Source organism: Saccostrea cucullata, unplaced genomic scaffold (genome assembly GCF_032062105.1).
Source record: "Saccostrea cucullata isolate Sc308-1 unplaced genomic scaffold, CSIRO_AGI_Scuc_v1 ctg1334, whole genome shotgun sequence".
Lineage (NCBI taxonomy): Eukaryota > Metazoa > Mollusca > Bivalvia > Ostreida > Ostreidae > Saccostrea > Saccostrea cuccullata.
The window spans coordinates 202446-225193 of NW_026926911.1; the positions used below are offsets into that span (position 1 = coordinate 202446).

At 38.3% G+C, this 22748-nt stretch overlaps 2 protein-coding genes across 2 annotated transcripts; both read left to right on the top strand.

Moving 5' to 3' along the window:
* The first annotated feature begins 12099 nt into the window (after positions 1-12099).
* On the top strand, positions 12100-13777 carry LOC134272898 (uncharacterized). The gene is made up of 2 exons (XM_062755073.1): positions 12100-12301; positions 13518-13777. The coding sequence occupies exons 1-2, from the start codon at positions 12121-12123 to the stop codon at positions 13775-13777; spliced, it is 441 nt and encodes a 146-aa protein (XP_062611057.1). The 5' UTR covers positions 12100-12120.
* Positions 13778-14961: 1184 nt separating this feature from the next.
* LOC134272899 (uncharacterized) lies at positions 14962-21883 on the top strand. Its single transcript, XM_062755074.1, has 4 exons — positions 14962-15069; positions 15311-15407; positions 20361-20704; positions 21758-21883. The coding sequence occupies exons 1-4, from the start codon at positions 15067-15069 to the stop codon at positions 21881-21883; spliced, it is 570 nt and encodes a 189-aa protein (XP_062611058.1). The 5' UTR covers positions 14962-15066.
* Positions 21884-22748: the final 865 nt, after the last annotated feature.

Sequence of the window (22748 nt, forward strand, 5' to 3'; positions counted from 1 at the left end):
TCAGCAGGTCGTATTTTGACTAAAATTTAGACGTTTATAATGGATTTAAACCAAAATATCATAAGCGTAATATTAATATCAGTGGCGTAATAGCGTAATTTTGTGGTAAAAAGCGAAAGAATTACGCCAAAAGCGGAAGGGTAGGCAGGTCCGTGTTTGCTCTGCTCTTATTAGACATTTCCAGATTTCGCGATCTCGAGACCGTACTCGCGCACTGACTCTGACAGTTGTTTCAAAATGTTCAGGGGCGGCGTCAAAATTTGATTTATTCATAAACAACAAAAACGAAGTTTCCTAGATAAAGCACCGTAATATGTAGCATTTAAAGTCATATATGGCATATTTTTTACAAGTTTAGACTAACTAAAATTAAAATGGTCTCTCTCTCTTTTTGTTACATAATATAAAGATAAAACTTTCCTGTACGAATAAATAACACAATTTAAATCAGTCACGTTACATAGAAATCGGAGATTAAAACAATAACCGATTTCCGACTCGGATAAAAATATCATATAAAACACAGTTTAAAGTCAATTGATTGATTGATTGATTACTGTTTGACGTCCCTCTCCAGATTATTTCACTGATATGGAGACGTCACCATTGCCGGTGAAGGGTTGCAAATTTAGGCCTATGCTCGGCACTCAGGGCCATAGAGCAGGGAGGGATCTTTATCGTGCTTCACCTGCTGTGAAACGGGGCCTCGGTTTATACGGTCTCATCCAAAGGACCGTAAAGTCAATTGAACCTACTTGTATAGAAATATGGGGATAACATTTGGGTTCAAAATCGGTGATTTTATTTTGAATTTAGATAGCAAATATTATCTTAATCTTTGTTTAATCTCGTGTTTTACTTTTTTAGTTTTACTTTTTTAGTTGTCCCGTGGGGATCCGGGTTAGAATTGGTCCTCAGTACCCCCTTGCTTGTCGTAAAAGGCGACTAAATGGGGCGGTCCTTCGGATGAGACCGTATCAACCGAGGCCCCGTGTCACAGATGTCGCACGATAAAGATCCCTCCTTGCTCCAAGGCCGTAAGTGCCGAGCATAGGCCTAAGTTTGCAGCCCTTCACCGGCAATGGTGACGTCTCCGTATCAGTGAAATATTCTGGAGTGGGACGTTAAACAATAAACAATAAATAATATAATACTTTTTTAGTTCAGATACGCCATACTTAGTATATAGTTTTATAAGGCATTTTAAAAAACTTTTTATACGGACCCTTATATATCGAAGTACAGAGTACGAGTCCGAGATCGTGGTGCTCTTAGCTGGAAATATCCTCTTTGTATTGTTTTATGGACTTTGAGGTTGAATACTGTTCGTTATCTCCATGTCCTTCATCTAAAAGTTATTGAAACATCAAAGAACAAGATATGTCTAGGGCCTTATAATGCCCCTCTTTGAAATTATTAAAACTCACACCAGTGCAAGGGTATTCCTTGTTACTAGAGAAAACGATATATTGACTTTGTTAATTCGGTTACATGATTGCCTAGCAACATGGCAACTGTGCATTCCGTTTATATTTCACTTTCATCTTTAAAGTAGTATTTAACAAACATGGTGCAGTACCATACCCTACATAAGTTGTACTGACGAAGATAGTGTGTGTTACATTGTTGCGGTAACGGGAATGAATTTTGATTTTCTGAAGGTTTAAACGCCAATAATAAAGGAAAACTGTTAAACAGGATGAGAGTTTTTATACAGCCAGTTTTGGCTCCAATACATAAAACAATGATATGCAAAACTGATCTCCTAAAACAAAAGAGTTCTTCGTACTTACTAAGTAAGTCGTACATAAAACACTGGCGCAACCTCTTTTCTCATTTTTGTCTCTTTTTTGTTTTAGTTATACAAATCAATTATAAACGCACTCTCTGTGGCAGATGCAGACTAGTTGAGAAACTAAGATGTACAAATAAAAGTCAAACTTTAAGAAATGCTTAAAAAACAACTTGTTCTTGCTACTTAAGAAAATAACTGTTTACAGGGATACAACATAGTCCTTTAAGTAAGACGGAGGCTTTCTTGCTCTCTGAGGGCGATTTGAGGAACTTTGGACCACGTCCTCTGTATCTGAATCCCGCACTTCCTCGCGTGCCTTGACGGTTGTCTGTGGGGGTGTACACAGCACTTCTGGGATCTGAGGTGGATCATAGGTGGAGACTTCATGTTGTGGGATGGTTCCTGAAGGTTTTGGGGGGGGGGGGGGGAGAAGCTTCTCATTGGTGTCAAGTTCAGAAATAGGGATATCCTCCAGGTCTTCATCGTCAGGGATGTGTTGTTGTTGGGGCTTAGAGGTTACTTCTGTCGGAGCACGGTAACATTCACTTGCTTTGATCTTGTAGGAGTTAGATCGTAATTGTTGACCGGAAAATTTTTTCACATAGCACCATTCATCATTCAATGAGACTATAATATATCTGGGACAGGCTTTGATCTTGTCTCTGTCCGAATACAAATACATCAGATCACCGACAGATGGGATGGAATGAGGGCGTGGCCTTTTTGAGTTTGACTTGGACCATGCACTGCTGATGTGGTTCGAGTCCCGTTGAGCTTGTTTTGGGCGATAATCTCCCGGTCGACCATGGGAAGTTGCTGATGTGTGAACCGATTACGTTGGGTATACATTTCTCGTGCTGACAGGCCCTCACTACGGATACGGGAATTGAGTCTTGCTACGGCAGTGGAAAGGCTAAGCTGTGAAACAAACTGGGCCTTCTTCAGGCTCTTGCCGCAGTATTTCCTCCTCAAGTTCTGCAACAGCTTTCTCCGCTACTTGGTTCTTATTAGGGTTTTTAACTCGGCCGATTTCAAGGTTTATGCGATAGTGATCTAAGAGGTCATCCTCACGTTCCCTCAAGGTATGGGCCTTTTCATCAGCAACTAGACATAAGGCTGTATAGGCGGTTACCGTTTCTCTTAAGTCCAGACCAGGATTAGTTGGTGGTTTTGCTTCATGATGTCAGCAGCAAAGTTAATCCCGATGACATCTGGGGGAGGTTCTGATGACTGTTCAATGTAGCTATTTGGAAATTTTTTGAGTGAAGCGCAGGTATGGCAAGAGTCACATACACGGTCTACTGATTGAGACAAGTCCAATGCATAGAAGTTGCGCTTTATGACCAACAACATTTGGTGTTTTGTAGGATGATCCAAACGAATGTGAAGGGCAGTTACAAGGCCATCAAGGACACTGCGTGGAACTATGATAAGCTCAGTTGGTGGCTGTAGTGGATCAGACCTGCGTGCCACATGTAAGCCATTTCTTGCAATCGTAGCTATGTTCAAATATCGCTTGACGTCTCGGATATTTGTGAGTTTTTTGGAGGGTCTGGTACCCTGTTTTAAGTGTGCATGAGTTCGTCTTAGATCCGGGCACTCTGCTTGGATATTGATCCAAGCTGACCTTGTTGTAAAAGGTAAGGGCAAGGTTTCCATTTTATTGGTAACTTGGTCTTTGGCTTTTGCAACACGCACAACTGAGTCCTCCATTTGTATAATGAAGTTGCATACTTGGCATGAAGGATTTTCGCATTCTGCTGCATTTCTGCTGGCGAAGTCAGATGGAATATTTGCAGAACCTGCAAGGTGTTGTAGGTCAACCTGGTAACGGCTAGCTGTGGAGAGGAAGGATGTCACTCGAGGGCTTGAGGAGAACTCGCCGCGGCAAAGCTTTTGTATAGCCTGTACACATGGTTTGCTGTCTGTAAGGATGCATGTTTTGTGAGCTGACTGGATGATGTAAGGGCAGAAATGTTTTATGGCCGCAGATATGCACAGAGCCTCGATTTCGCATGGGAGCCATGTCACTTGGTGTTTCCGTAACTTTGCACTGAAGAATCCAGCTAGGTGAATTTTATCTTTGCGCATCAAGTATAGTGTTGCTCCAATTCCGCGCTTGCTTACAGAGACATCTGTAATGATCCATAAATGGTCATCTCTGGTTCGAAGGTAGATTTCTTTAGAATCTTTAAGTTTTGTTTGGGCTGTGGTGAAGTGTTCTATCAACTCCTCAGACCACTTAACTTTTTCTTTTGACTGAAGACCACTGATAGCATTCTCCAGTGGGGCGATGGCATGTGCACAACCAGGTAATACACGGGATAACATCTTGTAGGCTCCAATAAATGAGCGAAGACCATGGACAGAATCCGGTAGTTTGCATGTAGCCAAAGCAGAGACCTTATGTGGGCTTGCTGAAAGGCGGCCTTGTGTCCATCCTAATATTGTAGTAGAACGTGGGCAGATTATTGTCTTGGTTGCCGATAATTTGAGACCGCAGGCATCCAGAGCTGTCGTTATGTTGACCCAGTGTCGTAGAAGTTCTTCCGGAGTGTTTCCGCCACAGTACAGGTCGTCAGCTAATTTTGACACATATCCTGCTTGTAGATGATCACCGAGGATTCTGCACATAAGCTCTTCTAGAGCAGTCTCTGATCCCGGCATCCCCATAGCACATCTGGTATAAACACGCACGCCTTATATGGGATGACAATGCCACAGTAGCGCATCGACTCCTTAGCTAGTGGGATCTGATAAAAGGCACTAGTTAGGTCCGTTACTATTAGATATTTCCACTGGCTAATTGTGCGCAAAGTGGAGTCGATATCTGGCATCAAGGATGGTTGAGGTTTCGAGTAGCGTCCAACATCCTCGAAGGCGGACAACTAGCCTGTGTCCTCCATTAGGCTTAGAAACGAGGAAAGATGGGTTGAGGTGTTCTACAGTAATGTTTAACTCTTCTGGTTTCCTCAAGACACCAAGGGCCTCCAGTTCATTACACTTGTCTTGCAGAATTTGTAACTTCTCCTTAGAATACTGGGGAAGGCGGCCCTTCCTCTGTGGGGGTTGCGTTGGGCCCATGTTGATTTTCATGTCAAACTTTCCTGCTTTCCCACTGTAACTGCTGAATTTGGGATTGAACAGAAAATCATGCTCCTGAAGGGCTTTGCAAAATAATTGTTGAGCTTCAAGGGTGAGTATATGGTCAGGATTGACTTTGACGGTACCTGAGTGTAGTGACGTCTCAGTGGCTGGCAAAGAACTGGGCACTGTGTCATTGGTGCTGTTTAATGCCGGTATAGTAGGAAGGACTTGACAGAAATGTTCATTTTTCTTCAGTTGCTTGGGTTCGTCTGTATTATTCACGATGCGAATTTTCCCTGCTACTACCTCAACAATTTCTGGTCTAGGCCACATGTGTTGTGCACATCGAGATTCAACCGCGGGGTTCAACAGCCACTGTACCCTCGGCTGGGATGTGTTCTGGTACGTCGAACTCAAGGAGTGATCCAGGCCATACTGTGGTAGATGGGGACTTCATAACATATGCATGAGTTCGCCGAATATGGTGCTGTTGGTTTCCTTCCCGAGTATGGTAAGGGATGACATGGAGGTCGCCAATCATAATTTCATGAAGTGCGGGACGGATACTGATATCATTAGCAGACAGAAATGGAATTCCTGCCAGGAAGTCTACATCAAGATCTTTCACTACTAAGGCCTCAACATGTAGAGTTATGTTTTCTCGGGTCACATTGAAGTGTGTTTCACCTACTATTTCTAACGGAGTGTGCCATCAGCCTGTAATGCATGTTGAGTGGACTTTGTGATTTCGATTCCTAGGAGCTCAGCAACGCACGCTCTAATCATACTAATTTCTGCTCCACTGTCTAGTGTTATGTGGATGACATGTTGATTGTAGTAAGCTTTCATTTGTGGGGACTGTTTTGTGCTGGGACTCCTTCCAGGTCATAGAGTTGATCGTCATGGAGTTGGTTACTGGTACTAGTCTCCTCATCAGCATCGTCCGGGAAAATATTGCTGGCGCATAGGTGTCTGGCTCGACTCATAAATGTCTTGTCATCTTGGGGTAAGAATTTGCAGGTGCTTAGAAAATGATCAAAGCGAGGTCTCCCTGCTTGTTTGCATAATGGGCATACCTTGTTGGTTTTCGTGCGAATACTTTGATCTCAGTTCTGGACCATACCGTTGTTTAACCAGGGCTGGTAGATCCTTGTGCAGTAGACGAAGCCAGGTCAATGTGATGAGGTTCTCAAGGGATGGTGATAACTACTCATCAGCCTCAGGGGGCTCACCAAGTTGACTTATGCCTCCTCCACGTTGGAGTAAATTGTCTTCAATGAAGCTGGTTAACTTCTGAAACAGGTCTTCAGGTAGTTCCCCTGGTTCCAGGTGAATGTTATCAAAGCCCCTGTAGATTGAAATCCAAAATTTGTTCGAATAGCTTGCCATATCGACTTCACAGATGTGGAATTCTTGACAATTGTGTTCCTTGAGATGATTGGGCAATAATTGGCAATTTGTCCAAGCATGAGTTCCAAGTGGGCTACCTGTGTGCAGCTGTCCGCCGTGCTTCTTCGGGGACGTTTTGTCCGTCGTTGGCAAGGCCACGTCTAGGATTTGCTGGGGTTTTCTTGGCCCATGTTGCCCCGTCCACTAAGACAATTGCGAAGTTGGGATCGAGGGAAAGTGTATACTGTACGTTTTGCTTCCACGCCTCAAATGTTGTGATTGTCTCATTCTTGGTCAAGGACCATTGTTTTGGAGCGCGATTGCCGGCCATAATGTGTGTGACCGTAACTGTAAACTCATAAACTATAAACAGCTATCGTGGAATCTGTCCCTGTTATGTGCCGTTTGCCGGGGATTCCTTTACCTTGAATGTTTGGTTCGAGTGTAATCCTTGTCGCTGCAACCACGCCAATAATAAAGGAAAACTGTTAAACAGAATGAGAGATTTTATACAGCAAGTTTTTGCTCCAAACATAAAACAATGATATGCAAAACTGATCTCCTAAAACAAAAGAGTTCTTCGTAGTTACTAAGTAAGTCGTACATAAAACACTGGCGTAATTTCTTTGATTATGCATACATTATCTTGATATTCACCTCCCTGCCGTAGCTTGGCTTCCGAAAGAACGGAAATCTTTCAACAAATCAGACGCCCTGTCGATTAATGTGTAAATTGATCTTTTTAAGTAACCCTTCCTCTTCTACAAGGCTCTGAACAGCGATTCTTCTTTACCTTTCTTGTACATTTTTTCTGATATCCTTATATCTTCAGTCTTTCGAAGCAACCCGAATTAGCGGAAATTAGTATTGTTAATCATCCTAAAATTTTTAGGATTTGAAGGTTAGTAAAAATGCAATATTTTAAGAAATATTTCACCCCTAATTTGAAAATGAAAAGGTTTCATCTTCTTACAATGCCATAAACATGTAAGTATGGGGCACCTGATATTCAAAAGGTTTTCTTTAAATCTTGCCCACAAGCTGTAACGGACAGACTTACACACACACACACACACACACATTTACGCAGTTTTCTGAATAGAAGTATGCAAAAATTAAGTAAGTCAAATTGAAAATACATCTGATGAAAAATTGAAATAATTACGAGTTTGATTAATTAACAATAATGCATTCTGAATAAAATAGATTTTATTGTTTCTTGTGCATTTTATATGCATTATACACCGAAAATTTCAAGCGGATGTTAGAGTTCCAGTTATACAAAGAAGCGTGGGGATATAGGCTCTTACTTGTAGGTCTACGTAGACAACGGGTGAAGAGGAACTTGAAAAACCGCTGTACAAATCAAGTTGCAGTAGGCGGCTAATTGTATTCGGCGCGTCGGCGCGCTCGCGCAACAGATTTTGTTTAATAAATTTATCGCTTATACAGCATCGGGCTCGATATCCTTTACTTATCAAAGTACTGAACAAAGTACTGATAGGTGTTGATTTTGACGGTTTCAATTAAATTTAATGTTTCACACGTTGTTCACAACTTGTTCAAGTTATGTTCATGATCATTTATGCTCCATGAGAAAGATAGTTAGAATTAAATTCTGTATAAAAAAAAAAGAAAATGACACGATTATACAGAGTCAAAAAGGTAAGGTTTGTTTTGATCTCACCATAACCTTAGAATATAAATATGCCAAAAAGTGTAACACTTTTTCTCTGTTCGATTTTTTCAATAAATTAACAAGGTATTTTTCTGACTCAAAGTTTGTTTAAAAGGGCTATTGATAGCAAAGTCATTTCTGTAACTAAAGTTTCTCCCCATCCTCAGACCTCTAACAAAGACAAGTTAATTCTTAGTAGTACTATTATCTTGAAACGTAACAAGGAATATTTTTTAAACATTGACACCAATGTATGGCAGCTTATAGCCATAAAAATCAAGTCTTTAAAAAGGGGATTAAACTCTAGGGTTATAACGTAATACTGGTAAATTTTAATTTGATCCATTGGCGTCGGAAGCAAATTGATAGAGGGGGGGGGGGGGGGTAAGTGAAAAAAAAGATCGAATCTGAAAAATCTTAACAAGCCAAAAAAAGGGGGATGTATCTTTTGTTCAAACACAAAAATCCTATTTCGAGGGGGGGGGGGGTCGAGCTTCCTTCAAAACCGATTTTTGTTCTGTCAAACACTACAGTTACTACACTTAGTTACCCTTCTTAGACAACACTGCAACGTGCCTGTTGAAAGTGGGGGCTAAACCTACGCCCCAATGTTTAATATGATGTCTATCTGTGTAAGCCCCCTCCCCGGTTCCCAGGCATATGTGTTAAACATATCAAATAAATTTATTAAAACCACAGCACTCAATATTTTTAAATGCTATGGTTAAAGTAGGTAGATATTATAAATATACGCGAGGGAGGTGGAGAGAGAGACCAATTCCTAAATTCGGGTAAATTTTGGATTACTCGAGATTGCACAAATTGTGGTAAGGCATGCGTTAATTAAAGGGGATCCGGCTCCCTGGAAAATTCAAATTTATTTAAACTGGCATAGTAAAATTACTTAAGCTATGCCTTGGACCACTTACCTTGCGACTTGAGCCACCACCTCCTAGAGAATTTTTTTTTGATCCACCTAACATAAGAATGCAATCGGGCTCTGGCTTTTGACTTGAAAATAAGCGATAACGCTTAAATTATAAAGAAAATCGCAGTCATTTGAATGTTTTGATGTATGGAGAAAATACTTTTGTGATATTGGGATAAGATGGACGCGCTGGCGCGCCGACGCGCCGAATACAATTAGCCCAGTAGGCGGAGCTAGTAATTGCACTTCTTCATTACGTGGACCCTTGCATAGTACATGTATAAGTATGTTCCAATCGATCCTTCAAACAGGTTGTTACAATGTATTTAACATCTACTGCTCTACAGTACGGTAGAAATTTGGAAATTGATTAATTTTTTTTTTTTTTTGGAATTGTTCTACATTATTTTTTCTTACTTCGAAAAGGACGTTAAACTAACAAGTTACTACCAAACATACAAAAATCTTAATTGCTCATTTCTCCACTTCATGCAATGCAAGGGCGAATCAACTTAAATAAGATGATATTTTGATAGATGTGATACAGTAACCAACAAAATATAAAAAAAAATGTTTTTTTTGTCGTTGCTATAAAACCGTGTGTATGCTGTTTAAATTGGTAATCTTTATGAATATCAATTTTTCCTTAGACCGGTCATGATTTGTTATTGTCACCCTTTTAACTGTATGTCCTCGAATAAAATAGTTATCTTAAAAATATATTTTTAGGTACAATTGCAAATGAAAATTCATTTTAAGATTGATTGTATATTGTTTGACATCCCTCTCAAAAATTTCCACTCGTATAAAACTACTTACCGTTGGAAAGCTACAAATGTTGTCGTATATTCGGTAATCAAGGCCATTGAAAAAATCTTTATCGTGCCAGCACCTACTGCTAACAGTGACCTAGGTTTACACGGTCTCATCCGAAGGACCGGTCTCCACGTCTAACAGTAGGATTTGAACCCGCGGCGTAAGGATGGACTCCTTACACCTGTTCTTTGTGATTGATTGTATGTTGTTTAACGTCCCTCTCGAGAATATTTCACTCATATGGAGACGCCACCGGTGGAGGGCTACAAATTTTGTCCTATGCTCGGCACTCAGGGCCTTTGAGCAGTGAGGGATCTTTTTCGTGCCAGCACCTACTTCGACACGGGGCCTCGGTTTATACGGTCTCATCCGAAGGACCGGTCTCCACGTCCCACAGTGGGATTCGAACCCACGACGTAAGGATTGACTCCTTACTTCGCGACTGTAGAGCAGACGCTCTAACCACTGCACCACGCGGGCGACTCCTGTTCTTTGTGACTCTAGCAGACGCTCTTACAACTGCGCCGCGCGGGTAACCATATTCAGTTTTATAAAATAACTTATTTGTTGTGCTTATCATCCCTTAATATTTCTGTACACTGTAATTGACAGTGTAAATTATTGAAAATATTCGTATATATGTAATTGATTATGGTAGATAAATCAATTAAATTTTGAATAAACAAGTCTACTGTATATGTCTGAAAAAATCACAACAAAATGAAGCCGAACTCTGATTATGATAGTTAAGTAAACATTGATTACAATGATAATGTTGCGTGAAATGTTTTTGTCATCTAAATTTAAATGCATTTTATTCAAAGGGCAGGCAATGGATTTCTATAGCGATATTTTCTTATTGAACATTTAAAACCCTGAAGGACGAACATGTCGATTTAGTTCTCAAATATAAGCCTCAAACAAGTGTAACAATCTGCAACAGCTCTTTTTTAGAATTTTAAATGCGTTGACGCAATTCTTTTAGTTTTTCAAGACAATTTCTAAAGATTAGATCGTTCAAAAATTTTTAAATATTCATTTCAATTGTGTAAATTATTGGTAGGGTATGTAATTGAAATTTTCTGCATTAAAGGTAAGGGAAAATAATTTATTGTATACGAGGATTAAATATTTAAAAAGGTTTATTTGATTATTGAAGAAACGTTAATATATAGATGTCAGACCATTTCATTATATACACAATGCATGTACTAGTACTTTATTTATATTCACAATGATATTTATTTTTGCAGTTATTCCATAAGTATGTAAGTATCACTCCAAATTAAAGCTAAATTTAAATTTTGATTTGTTGAATCGTTTTCAATTGTTGACGGTTCGACCATTAGGGCGAGAGCAGATACTTTTCAGTTTTTATTTAGATCGAGCTTGTCAAACTGCCCGTGAAGCTAGGTCTTGACTCTGACGTCATTGACATTCCTGCATTACCAAAACGAAGTCTGAACATGCTAATTTTAATTAACTGTTGATTTACTATTTATCTACTTGATTTCAGTTTATAAAAAGTTGCCAATTTTAATCATCTCTCTTTGCTCAAACAAGTTATGTTTTAAAATGAAAATAAATATCTTAATGAAGATAAAAAAAATAATTCAAATATGTTTTCAATTGAAAATTGACTTGGAATCAAATCCACACTTTGTAATAGTTCAGTCCACACTTTGCAATAGTAATGTACTTTTGCGGGGTCGGTCAAAAGGGAAAAGAAGTGACATCTCTCCTTTATTTGCTACTAAACATTGGACGTGCTCCAAAAAAAATCCTCAGTGTTTAATTTTTTTTACTTTCTATATGCATAGCCCCATCTTGAGGCAACCATTATCTACAAAATGCATATAATTTTTCCAGTCAGATGACAAAGTTACTAACCAGAAAACGATAACGGCTACTTTAAGGATTCTATGGGTGTTTCCCTTCAAAAGTGACACAACTTTTTTTTGAAAAGAAAGGGTTCAACTAAAGGCTGGAGTAAAATACCGTTTTTTAAATGTATTCTTGGAGCTTACGGCCATTGAACATAGAGGTGTCTACTGCAAAACGGGACCATGGCTTAAAAGGTTTCAATAATTGAAGGACCGTTCTCCACTTCCCGTACCGAGATTCGAGCCCGCGACCTAAGGATCAACTCTTTACTACCTGACTCTAGATCAGACGCTCTAACCACTGCGTCACGCGGTCGACTGGACCACAGAAAAAAGTTAGATGAATGTTTTAAGTCCGAATTTTCTCTTGGCTCAAGCGTTATTGGTAGTGTTTGCAGTGAGGAGCTGTACACAATCAATGTATATATTATATAACTCAATGTTAATATAACTTGAAATAATGATTAAGTAATTTGTCATTCAACTTCTTTCGCTCCAACAACACCATTATTAACACTTTGTAGATTGTTCTAAAATTTGCATAATGGATGAAAGTGACAAAGAAGACACCTCAGGAAAGATTTGGGAATCTCTGATTAAGGAGTTCGGGACTCCTAAATTGGTTTTGTCGGTTATCGGTGACTCGGACAGCTTCGTCCCCAGGGCCTGGCCAAAGTCAGTCTTCCAGACCGCGCTGATTGAGACGCACAAGAGTAGTGGAGGAGGTTTGTGTCAGATTTCCTTTGCATAAGGATTGGGGGGATGTTCCTTGATTTTGTAGGCCACCCTTATTCACGAATAAACTTCCTCATGGACAACTTGTTTATACCTTGAACCCTGTTTTGCTTGTTCGCAACAAAAATTTCTCCCCCACGAACCACTGAAATTTTACCTGTCACCGCACACTGCTCCTAAACGAACCAAAATGTGTGTCCACAGTACATCTATATAGTGCAAAAGTATCACAGTAAATTTTACTTTATGTTGCGACAGTTAAAGACAGCATTTTTATAGTAAAAGATCATTGAGTTTGAGCAATTGTCATTAAACGGGACCTCGGCTCATATGGTCTTATCCGAAGGACATGGTCAACGTCCCACAGTGAGATGTGACCCGCGTCGTAAGGATTAACTCTTACTCCGTGGCTCTCAAATCCTGCATCTACAACTATCTTTTGCTTTTAATCCTGACCTGGAAAACAGAGATATCCGTAGGCAAATCAATTTCCTATTGCTGGCAGATCCTTTGGAGATCGAGTACTTGTATTTTAACATTTTTAAAAGAAAATGTTTAACTAAGGTTGTGTTTTACCGCGTTTGAAAATTCGATTTTCAAAGCAGATTCTACCTGCTAACAATGTTTCGTATCGGAAAATTGAAATCATTAAGCGTTGGACTTAAGTTTCCAATTCAGGTTTTACCCGATATAAATAACATAAACCTTAACATAGAAAATATTCGATTTAAAAGTCTATGAAGCTAAAAAATATTACTGTCACGCGCAAAAATTATTTGTCATAATTTCTCGAGATACTCTGATTTAATCTTCATAATAATATTGCTAGCGGCAAAAACTGATGGAGCTCCCCTCGAAGTTGTCATTTTTCTTCAAGGTTTAATCCCGACATAATTTTGCTGCTAAATTATCAACGTTTTGACTTCAAAGATTAAAAGTTTTTGGGAAAAGTCTACTGATCGAACCAATATGTTTCTTGATCATGATGAAAACACAGAAGCTTGGGTATTATAACTTATGTCATAAAAAGATTTAAGAGACTTTGAAATGTACACAAATAAGTGAATTTGGTAGAAAATTGTGAAAAAGGGTGATATTTTTCATTCAAGTTCAGTTGTCATTTTACCATCATTTTTTTCTCTCTTGTATTTGATAAGTAAAAATAAAATCAGATCATATGTGCAAAAGTATTTCTTGTCCGTTCAGATACATGGATTCTATACGGGAATAAAAATGTGGGAGTATCAAAGATTGTGAGAGACGCAAAAGATGTTTACACAACGATGGAGAACACTAAAAACGGAAACGATATTATATTGCTTGGAACCGCATCAACAGAGTCTACTGAAAAAGACCAAATCCAAATCGAAGATCAAGAAAAGATAAGTGTACGAATGTTTAAATATAGGAATCTACACATTAAGAAAAGAATGTGTTTTATTCAATTTCATCTGAACACAGAATAAAAATTTCTCATATTGAAATAAATTATCCCCCGTTTTTTTTTTTTATAGAAATGAAAGAAAGTAATTGAATGTCAGACGGTTCTGTACTTGGATTATTTAATTTAATTAATATTTTTAGCCAAACAGTGCTGTTATGAACTTGTCCAACTTACTAAAACTCGAAGAGTTTGTCCAGAAACAAATGGTATCAATCTTCACAGGCTTAACAGCAGAGGAACATATTCCTGGTTTTGGTAGTAACACATATTTTTGACTGAATTATTTTAATTAAAAATTACTATTTACAGCATATTTAAGGAATGCTACTTATACATATTCTCAAGCTACTGCAGAATCGTAGCCCTTTGCTTGAGAAAATTTGTACAGATAAAAAGAGAGAGCTACATTTCTACAGCTAAAACTCTATCATGTTAAAACAAATGACATTTGTCTTTTATCACTGAAGCTTTCCATGGTTTTGCAATAGAAGAGTATTCGGTTATTATGGAGTAATTGAGTCAAACAGTTTTAGCTAAATAGTAAGTTCATAATTGAAAAATGGAAGTCAATGTAAGGATACGACTAGAATTTTATTTTGATTTTAAAAAATCATTCTTCTAGACATTGGACACTATATAAATAGAGATATCCTTATATATAAAAGTATTTAAAATTACATTGTTTACCGATAGTCATGCACATACCGATTGTGATAATCCTCGTGGAGGGTGATGTTGAGGACATTAAACACGTGGCTGAAGCTGTCCATCAAAATGTACCAGTCATCGTCATCAAGGGGTCAGGTAAAGCTGCAGACATCATCCTGGATTTTCTCAAAAGATAAAAAAAAAAGTTTATACCAGGAAATATACGAAGATAAAATACAGTTTTCAAGCTCGAAATTTCGTTAAAGGATACAAAATTAGAGCAGAGTAAACACGGGCCTCCTAAACATTAGAGATGGAATCAGGTGTCATGGAGGAGTGAACATTCCCTCCCGACAATTGATTTTAAGATATTGTTTCATGTCTCCATAGTTGAAAAACTCTCAAGAGGAATGTTAAGCAATATTCAGTCTTTTTTTCTCTGACTTTCTATGATCTATGTAGGAGATTGGTTGCAATCTTTTATTTCCACCACTATAATAATACAATAGATTACTTTCTAATTGATACGTCTCGTTTATTGTGAATTAATGCAGCGAGGACAATCTCCGTAGCCAGGCGGCGCTTTTATTTGGACTTAAGTTCAATGACGATCATTTTCAAGAGTTGGAAAAGAACTTGAATAGACTGAAAGAAAGACCTTGGATGGTATGTTTATATAATTATAATATAAATTTTGATTTATTGTCGGTATACTATATGAAAGGCCTTATCCCCTTAGCTAAGTAAAACAGGCTTATCCCTGCTCTCAAAACTATTCACCAGTCATCGGAAATCCCATCATTACTCATGTATTGGTATATTAAAAGAGTTACAATGTATATCTTTGAGGAAGTTTTAAATTTGAAGTTTTCGATGAAGGGTATCAGAAGAAAATTCTTTATATTAGGTGAGCGAATTTGATACTGAAAATGATGACCCGTTGATGTTTCCCAAACTTGTTGGCGAAGCAGTGGTGAGAGGATGGGCGTTGGAAGAAGTACACGGTACGGTTTGTATGGAGGTTTTATTCCAAATCAGTCTGTATACAGCGAAAGTGTTTTCGAAATTTCCATAGACAATTCTTCACCCACCAGTCACTCTTCTGGTACAGGAATACAAATATGTTCAATTTAAGCGCCATACCAGCCAAAAACTGCTTAATAGTTATCGCAACATGTATTTTCCTGCTCTCCTAGGTGGCGCGATAATTAAAGCCCTTTGCTGCCGAATCGCGGATTGAGTTGATGCTTACGTCGCGGGTTCAAATCCAACAGGTCCTTGGGATGAAACGGTAACAATAAATGGAGGTCCCTTGACGCAGTTGTTTCTTGGACAAAAAAACAGCAACCCACCACTGCTCAAATACCAAGCTCAAGTCTGAATTTGCGATCCTCTAATTTTATAGATTAATAGTAATTGAGTGCTCTACACGTACATGTAATAAACTAAGATATACATATAAGAGAATCAACTACATTCATAAAAAATATCTCGTCCTTCCTTTTTTAAAATAAGCGTTTTTGATCTGTGGACAAGAAAAAATAATCCAATTAATTTGATCATTAAAAAGGAATTTAAATTTGATACTTTAAAGTTCTTTATTTTGATACGTGCAACAGGATATATAATGATTTACAAGCGTCATCTCGCAAGAGAGAATCTACTTGGCTTTCATATACGATATGCAGGGCCGTAGCAACGGGGGGGGGGGGGGGGAGCAGGGGGGGGGGGCTGGCCCACCCACTTTTTTTCCCAACCTTACTTGTACTATAGGAAATGTTAATTGTAAGCCTGATTGCCCCCCCCCCCCCACTTTTAGTGATGTACTGAAAATGTAGTATTAGAATTGCTACTTAAAGTAGCTGACACTGAGAAAAAAAGTTTACCTACTGCACCTGCTCTACACGTACATGTAATAAACTAAGATATACATGTAAAAGAATCAACTACATTCATAAAAAATATGTCGTCCTTCCTTTTTTAAAATAAGCGTTTTTTGATCTGTGAACAAGAAAAAATAATCCAATTAATTTGATCATTAAAAAGGAATTTAAATTTGATACTTTAAAGTTCTTTATTTTGATACGTGCAACAGAATATATAATGATTTACAAGCGTCATCTCGCAAGAGAGAATCTACTTGGCTTTCATATACGATATGTATTTGGCAAGTTCTAAAACATTAATTCTTATATACTAGTCAAAATTTCTAACGCCCCAGATGATATTTTTAAAAGCATTACCTTTAAACGCAATTATGTTGACTAAACCTTTATGTAAGATGAAGGAAAAATAAATAAACAAATCAATTTCATTTTATTCCATCAAAATTTATTGTTATGCTTGATGGAAATTAAGTTCCGGTATAGGTACCCTGCAATTCAAAATTCTTAACATTCAGTGCCGAGTATGTCACCCATTTGCACAAATGACAGCAAGACATCTGCTTCTCATAGTGTTCACATAATTGTGCAGAAATCTTTGAAGGAGGTTATTCCAGGTGTTAACAAGATCCCTCTCCAGTACCGCCAAATTCTGTTGCTGGGGAATCTGTCATATCCTTCTGTCTAGCTCGTCCCACACATGTTCAATAGGATTGAGATCCGGACTACATGGGGACCAGTCGAGTAAACGGATAATGTGTCCCTGCAGTATCTGTTGTGTAGTTCTGGCAGTATGGGGACTGGCGTTGTCCTGCATCAGCATCATTCCTCTGTTAGCTCTGATGTGAGGAATTGCTTCCGGCTGAAGGATGTCGTTCTGATACCGAGCAGCATTCAGGTTTCCTTGGATTGGAAGTATCCTGGTTTTCGTGTGTAACGACACACCCGCCCATACCATTATCGATCCACCACCAAACTGCCCTCTTTCCCTCACACAGGCGTCAGTGTACCGCTCACCCCTTCTTCGATACACTCGGCTTCGTCAGTCAGATCGTCGCAAGTTGAATCTGGACTCGTCCGTAAAGACTACACGGCCCCAGTCTGCCCTTGTAAATCTGAGGCGGCGCCTTGCCCAGGCCAAACAGATCTGCCTGTGCCTGTCCGACAAAACTAAGCCTACATATGGTCTCCTGGCACGCAGTCCACCCTCCCTTGGTCTGTTGCGCACAGTTTGGTCACTCAGAGGTCTGCCATGCGTTCCTATTGTTTGTCGCGCCGTTGTGCTTGCTGTACGGTGTCTGTTCCTAAGATGCGCAACCCTAATGTAATTGTCCTGTTGACGTGTCGTCACTCGACGTTTCGCTCCCCGGGGTAGATCATCTGTACTTCCAGTTTGATTGAAGTTCCGGAGAGCCTTAGTATGGTTTTATGGTCTCGGTTGAAAGTTCTAGCAACCTGAAAAAGTTTTAATCAATTTATTTAGCTTTTTTTTTTATTAGTTTTTAGCTCACCTGAGCCGAAGGCTCAAGTGAGCTTTTCTGATCACATTTTGTCCGGCGTCCGTCTGTCCGTCTGTCTGTCCGTCTGTCCGTCTGTCTGTCTGTAAACTTTTCACATTTTCGACTTCTTCTCAAGAACCACTGGGCCAATTTCAACCAAACTTGCCACAAAGTATCCTTGGGTGAAGGGGATTCAAGTTTGTTCAAATGAAGGGCCACGCTCTTATTCAAGGGGAGATAATTTGGAATTAATGAAAATTTAGTGGTAAATTTTAAAAATCTTCTTCTCAAGAACCACTGTGCCAGGAAAGATGAAACTTATGGGGAAGCATGCTCAGGTAGTGTAGATTCAAGTTTCTTCAAATCATGATCCCCGGGGGTAGGGCGAGGCCAAAATGGCCGACCAAAGTTGTACATAGAAATATATAGGAAAAATCTTTAAAAATCTTCTTCTCAAGAATGACAAAGCCATAATTCATCATATTTATATGGAAGCATGCTCAGGTAGTGTAGATTCAAGTTTGTTCAAATCATGACCCCTGGGGGTAGGGCGGGGCCAAAATGGCCGACCAAAGTTTTACATAGAAATATATAGGAAAAATCTGTAAAAATCTTCTTCTCAAGAATGACAAAGCCATAATTCATTATATTTATATGGAAGCATGCTCAGGTAGTGTAGATTCAAATTTGTTCAAATCATGACCCCCGGGGGTAGGGCGGGGCCAAAATGGCCGACCAAAGTTTTACATAGAAATATATAGGAAAAATCTTTAAAAATCTTCTTCTCAAGAATGACAAAGCCATAATTCATTATATTTATATGGAAGCATGCTCAGGTAGTGTAGATTCAAATTTGTTTATCATGACCCCCGGGGGTAGGGCGGGGCCAAAATGGCCGACCAAAGTTTTACATAGAAATATATAGGAAAAATCTATAAAAATCTTCTTCTCAAGAATGACAAAGCCATAATTCATAATATTTATTTGGAAGCATGCACAGGTAGTGTAGATTCAAGTTTGTTCAAATCATGATCCTCGGGGGTAGGGCGGGGCCAAAATGGCCGACCAAAGTTTTACATAGAATTAATATGGAAAAAATCTTTAAAAAATTTTTTCTCAAGAATGACAATGCCATTATTCATCATATTTATATTGAAGCATGCTCAGGTAGTGTAGATTCAAGTTTGTTCAAATCATGACCCCCGGGGTTAGAGCGGGGCCAAAATGGCCGACAAAAGTTTTACATAGAAATATATAGGAAAAATCTATAAAAATCTTCTTCTCAAGAATGACAAAGCCATAATTCATAATATTTATTTGGAAGCATGCACAGGTAGTGTAGATTCAAGTTTGTTCAAATCATGATCCCCGGGGGTAGGGCGGGGCCAAAATGGCCGGCCAAAGTTTTACATAGAATTAATATGGAAAAAATCTTTAAAAAATTTTTTCTCAAGAATGACAAAGCCATTATTCATCATATTTATATTGAAGCATGCTCAGGTAGTGTAGATTCAAGTTTGTTCAAATCATGACCCCCGGGGTTAGAGCGGGGCCAAAATGGCTGACAAAGTTTTTCATAGAAATATATAGGAAAATTCTTTAAAAATCTTCTTCTCAAGAATGACAAAGCCATAATTCATCATATATATATGGAAGCATGCTCAGGTAGTGTAGATTCAAGTTTGTTCAAATCATGATCCCCGGGGGTAGGGCGGGGCCAAAATGGCCGACCAAAGTTTTACATAGAAATATATAGGAAAAATCTTTAAAAATCTTCTTCTCAAGAATGACAAAGCCATAATTCATCATATTTATATGGAAGCATGTTCAGGTAGTGTAGATTCAAATTTGTTCAAATCATGACCCCCGGGGGTAGGGCGGGGGCAAAATGGCCGATTAAAGTTTTACATAGAAATATATAGGAAAATTCTTAAAAAATCTTCTTCTCAATCATTTTCTAAAATATATCAAATCCATGATTGGTCATGGGACTACTTTTGGATTTAAACTTTACAATTAAAAGCCATTTCATACTAGTCCTACCCTTGGTACTCAGGTGAGCGATGTGGCCCATGGGCCTCTTGTTAAATGTTGGAAGAAAAAAAAATTATACAAAGAGAAAAGAAACACACCTCCCTGAACTGCTTCCGACTCGGACCATGCCAACTGCTCTTGCGCGTTCTTGTGCAGACATGCGTCGCATTTTCTCCAAAACATTAACTGTTTTTCAAGATGATCTTGAGACAGAGAACACGTTGAAAAGACCGTTTTGAAAAATACACCCGAAAACCATTTCGAACCCGTACTTCACGCTTTTCAACAAAAGCGGTCACGGCTGAATAATTTCTAATTGAATACGATTTTTTTCAATCGTAGACAGGAAAGGGTACATACAGCAGACGATGTTTTTAAGGACTTTAATATTAACATAACGGTTTCTTCAATATTCAAAAAATAAAAGTGGGGCGTTAGAAATTTTGACAAGTATATATGCCCCCAATTTTGTTATTCCGATCCGTACACAAGTGTTTCAAACTAAACTACAATATACACTGTAGATGTTTATTTTATATAGAATCACCCGCACTACCCGAAAAAAGCGAAATATACGACATCTCCTCGTATGAAAGTCCGCATGGCCACAAGGATATTCCAGATGGTTCCTTAATTAAAGGAAATGGTCATTTGGGCAGCGAAAATAAGCATGACAAACCAGTTGTATCTTGGAGTATGGAAACTCAGAGAGATGAAGTCACCAAAGACAGGAAAGTGACAATTGCCGAAAAATTATTGACGTCATTTGGTACCGAGGGTTACATTGTGGATTCCAAGTTTACATCTCCACCCTCACTTCCGCTTTATTTCTATGTGGGATATCAAGTGTTACAAGAACATAGTCTTCTCATGGATTGTGGCCACGTAAGTATTCATTTTTTGAAACGCATTTTTTCGCTGATAAACTATTCTAGCTTATATTATATTGAATGACAATAAACAAGTATTGCCTTTCGACAAGGTCATCTCATGGCTGTACTGGACTGGTGCGGTATTGATTTAACAAGGTTAAAACAGTTCCTTACCACGTCCATTTAGTATCGAATAGACAGCAGTCAGTAACCTTTAGGTTTTTACTCAGGTGACCTATTCCTATCTGTTTTCGTCCATCGTCATGTAATGTCGTGCGTGGTGTGTTAACATATAAACATTTTCGGTTTTTTCTCTCTCTGAAACCACTGAACAAATGTAAACAAGATTTGGCATGTAGCATCTATGGGTAAAGATGCGTAAAAATCTAAGAGGGACAAAAACCATTAAAATTAATGCAATCTTTAAAAATTTTCTTTTCTCCTCGACATCAGGCAACCTAATTGTTGGCATGATTGTTATTATACGTTGAATATTTTGGGAAAATGTTTTAATTCTTGGAACATCTTCTCCTCTGCTCCTGGGTATAAAACCAATGAAAATTGTACACTAGGAATGATGAAGAGTGCGTCTTCCTATATTGCGAATTTCAAGACCCCTGGGTTCTGGTGTTTGGGCGGAGTTCTGTTTAGGATATAGATTTGAATTAATTATTTGATAAATTTCCTTTATAATTTGGTATTAAACTGATGATCTAAGTACATATATGTATTTATGCTGAGCAAGTTTAAGGGCGCTTTTTCCAGATTTGTGAATTTCAAGGCCCTTTGGGTACTTGGGACGGTGAGGCTCTAATGATTATATCCTGAAAATGAAGTAATGCTTTGAAATCTGCTTTTTGTTGGTGTTTATCAAACATTTATAATGAGCAAGAATGCCTTTTCCGAAATTGCGAAATGTTTGGCCCGACAATCAGGTATTCCTGTGAGATATGTGATTACTGACAATTTAGTAGAAATGCATACCCTTTTTTTCTTTGGTCCGCGTTAAATTTAAAAAAAATCTGATTAAGTCATTCTAATACAAGTACGTATCTCTCTATTTCAGATTTTACTATTAGAGGCGCTGAAATCCAATAGAACCGATTACGTCAAAGTCCTTATGGATCACGGTGTATCTGTCAAAATGAAGGATATACCAGTACTGTACAAATCGGTACGTATAATGCACTAAGATAACTTCTTATAACGAATCTTGGCGGGTGAGATATATAAACATATGGGTAGTTATAAAAAGTGTGTCATTGGAAAGATAAACCTAGATTTCTAACCTCAGTACACTAGCAGGTAGGTAGCAACGGGGGGGGGGGGGGGGGGGGCTTTTTTTTCTTTTTGACTTTTTTCGAACATTACTTTTACTATTGAAAATGTTCATGGAAATACTAGCCTGAAGTGATATAAGGGAAATGTAGTATTGCATGCCTAAAAAATTGGTACTAAAAGAAGTTGGCACCTGAAAAGAAAAAAAAATACTCTAACCCCCCCCCCCCCCCTCCCCTCCTTTCCACGAAATGAGATTTTCGAAATTGGGCAATGTTTTTTTTTATGCTTGTCAACTATTTCCGGGTAGTTGTCTCAGCAACTACTAATCGCAAATACTAAACATATTTTAGCACACTCTTTCATGAAGCATGCTATATGATGGGATTAATATTTGTTCAAATCCGATGTCTACTTCCTGTTTATCCGTGCATCTGTCCATTTCATAATTTAACAAATTTTTGTCGCAGTTTTCTCAGCAGCAAATCATAACAGATGCATCAAATCTTAGTACATACTTTATTTTTATATGAATCTGATGTAAAATTTCTATTTATCCTTGCATATACCCGTAACGTTTATGAACATGATATTGTATATTCAATAAGAAATCATTACTAGTGAACATTGGCTCACAGATTTCTTGTTAAAAATTAAAAGACATTGTCTATTAATATCTTTTTATAATTCATTTCTATAAACTTATTTCCAAGTTAACATAGTAAATCTGAAAATACTACAGTATTTTTTTTATTTTCGTTAGTTCTATGTTTTAAAAT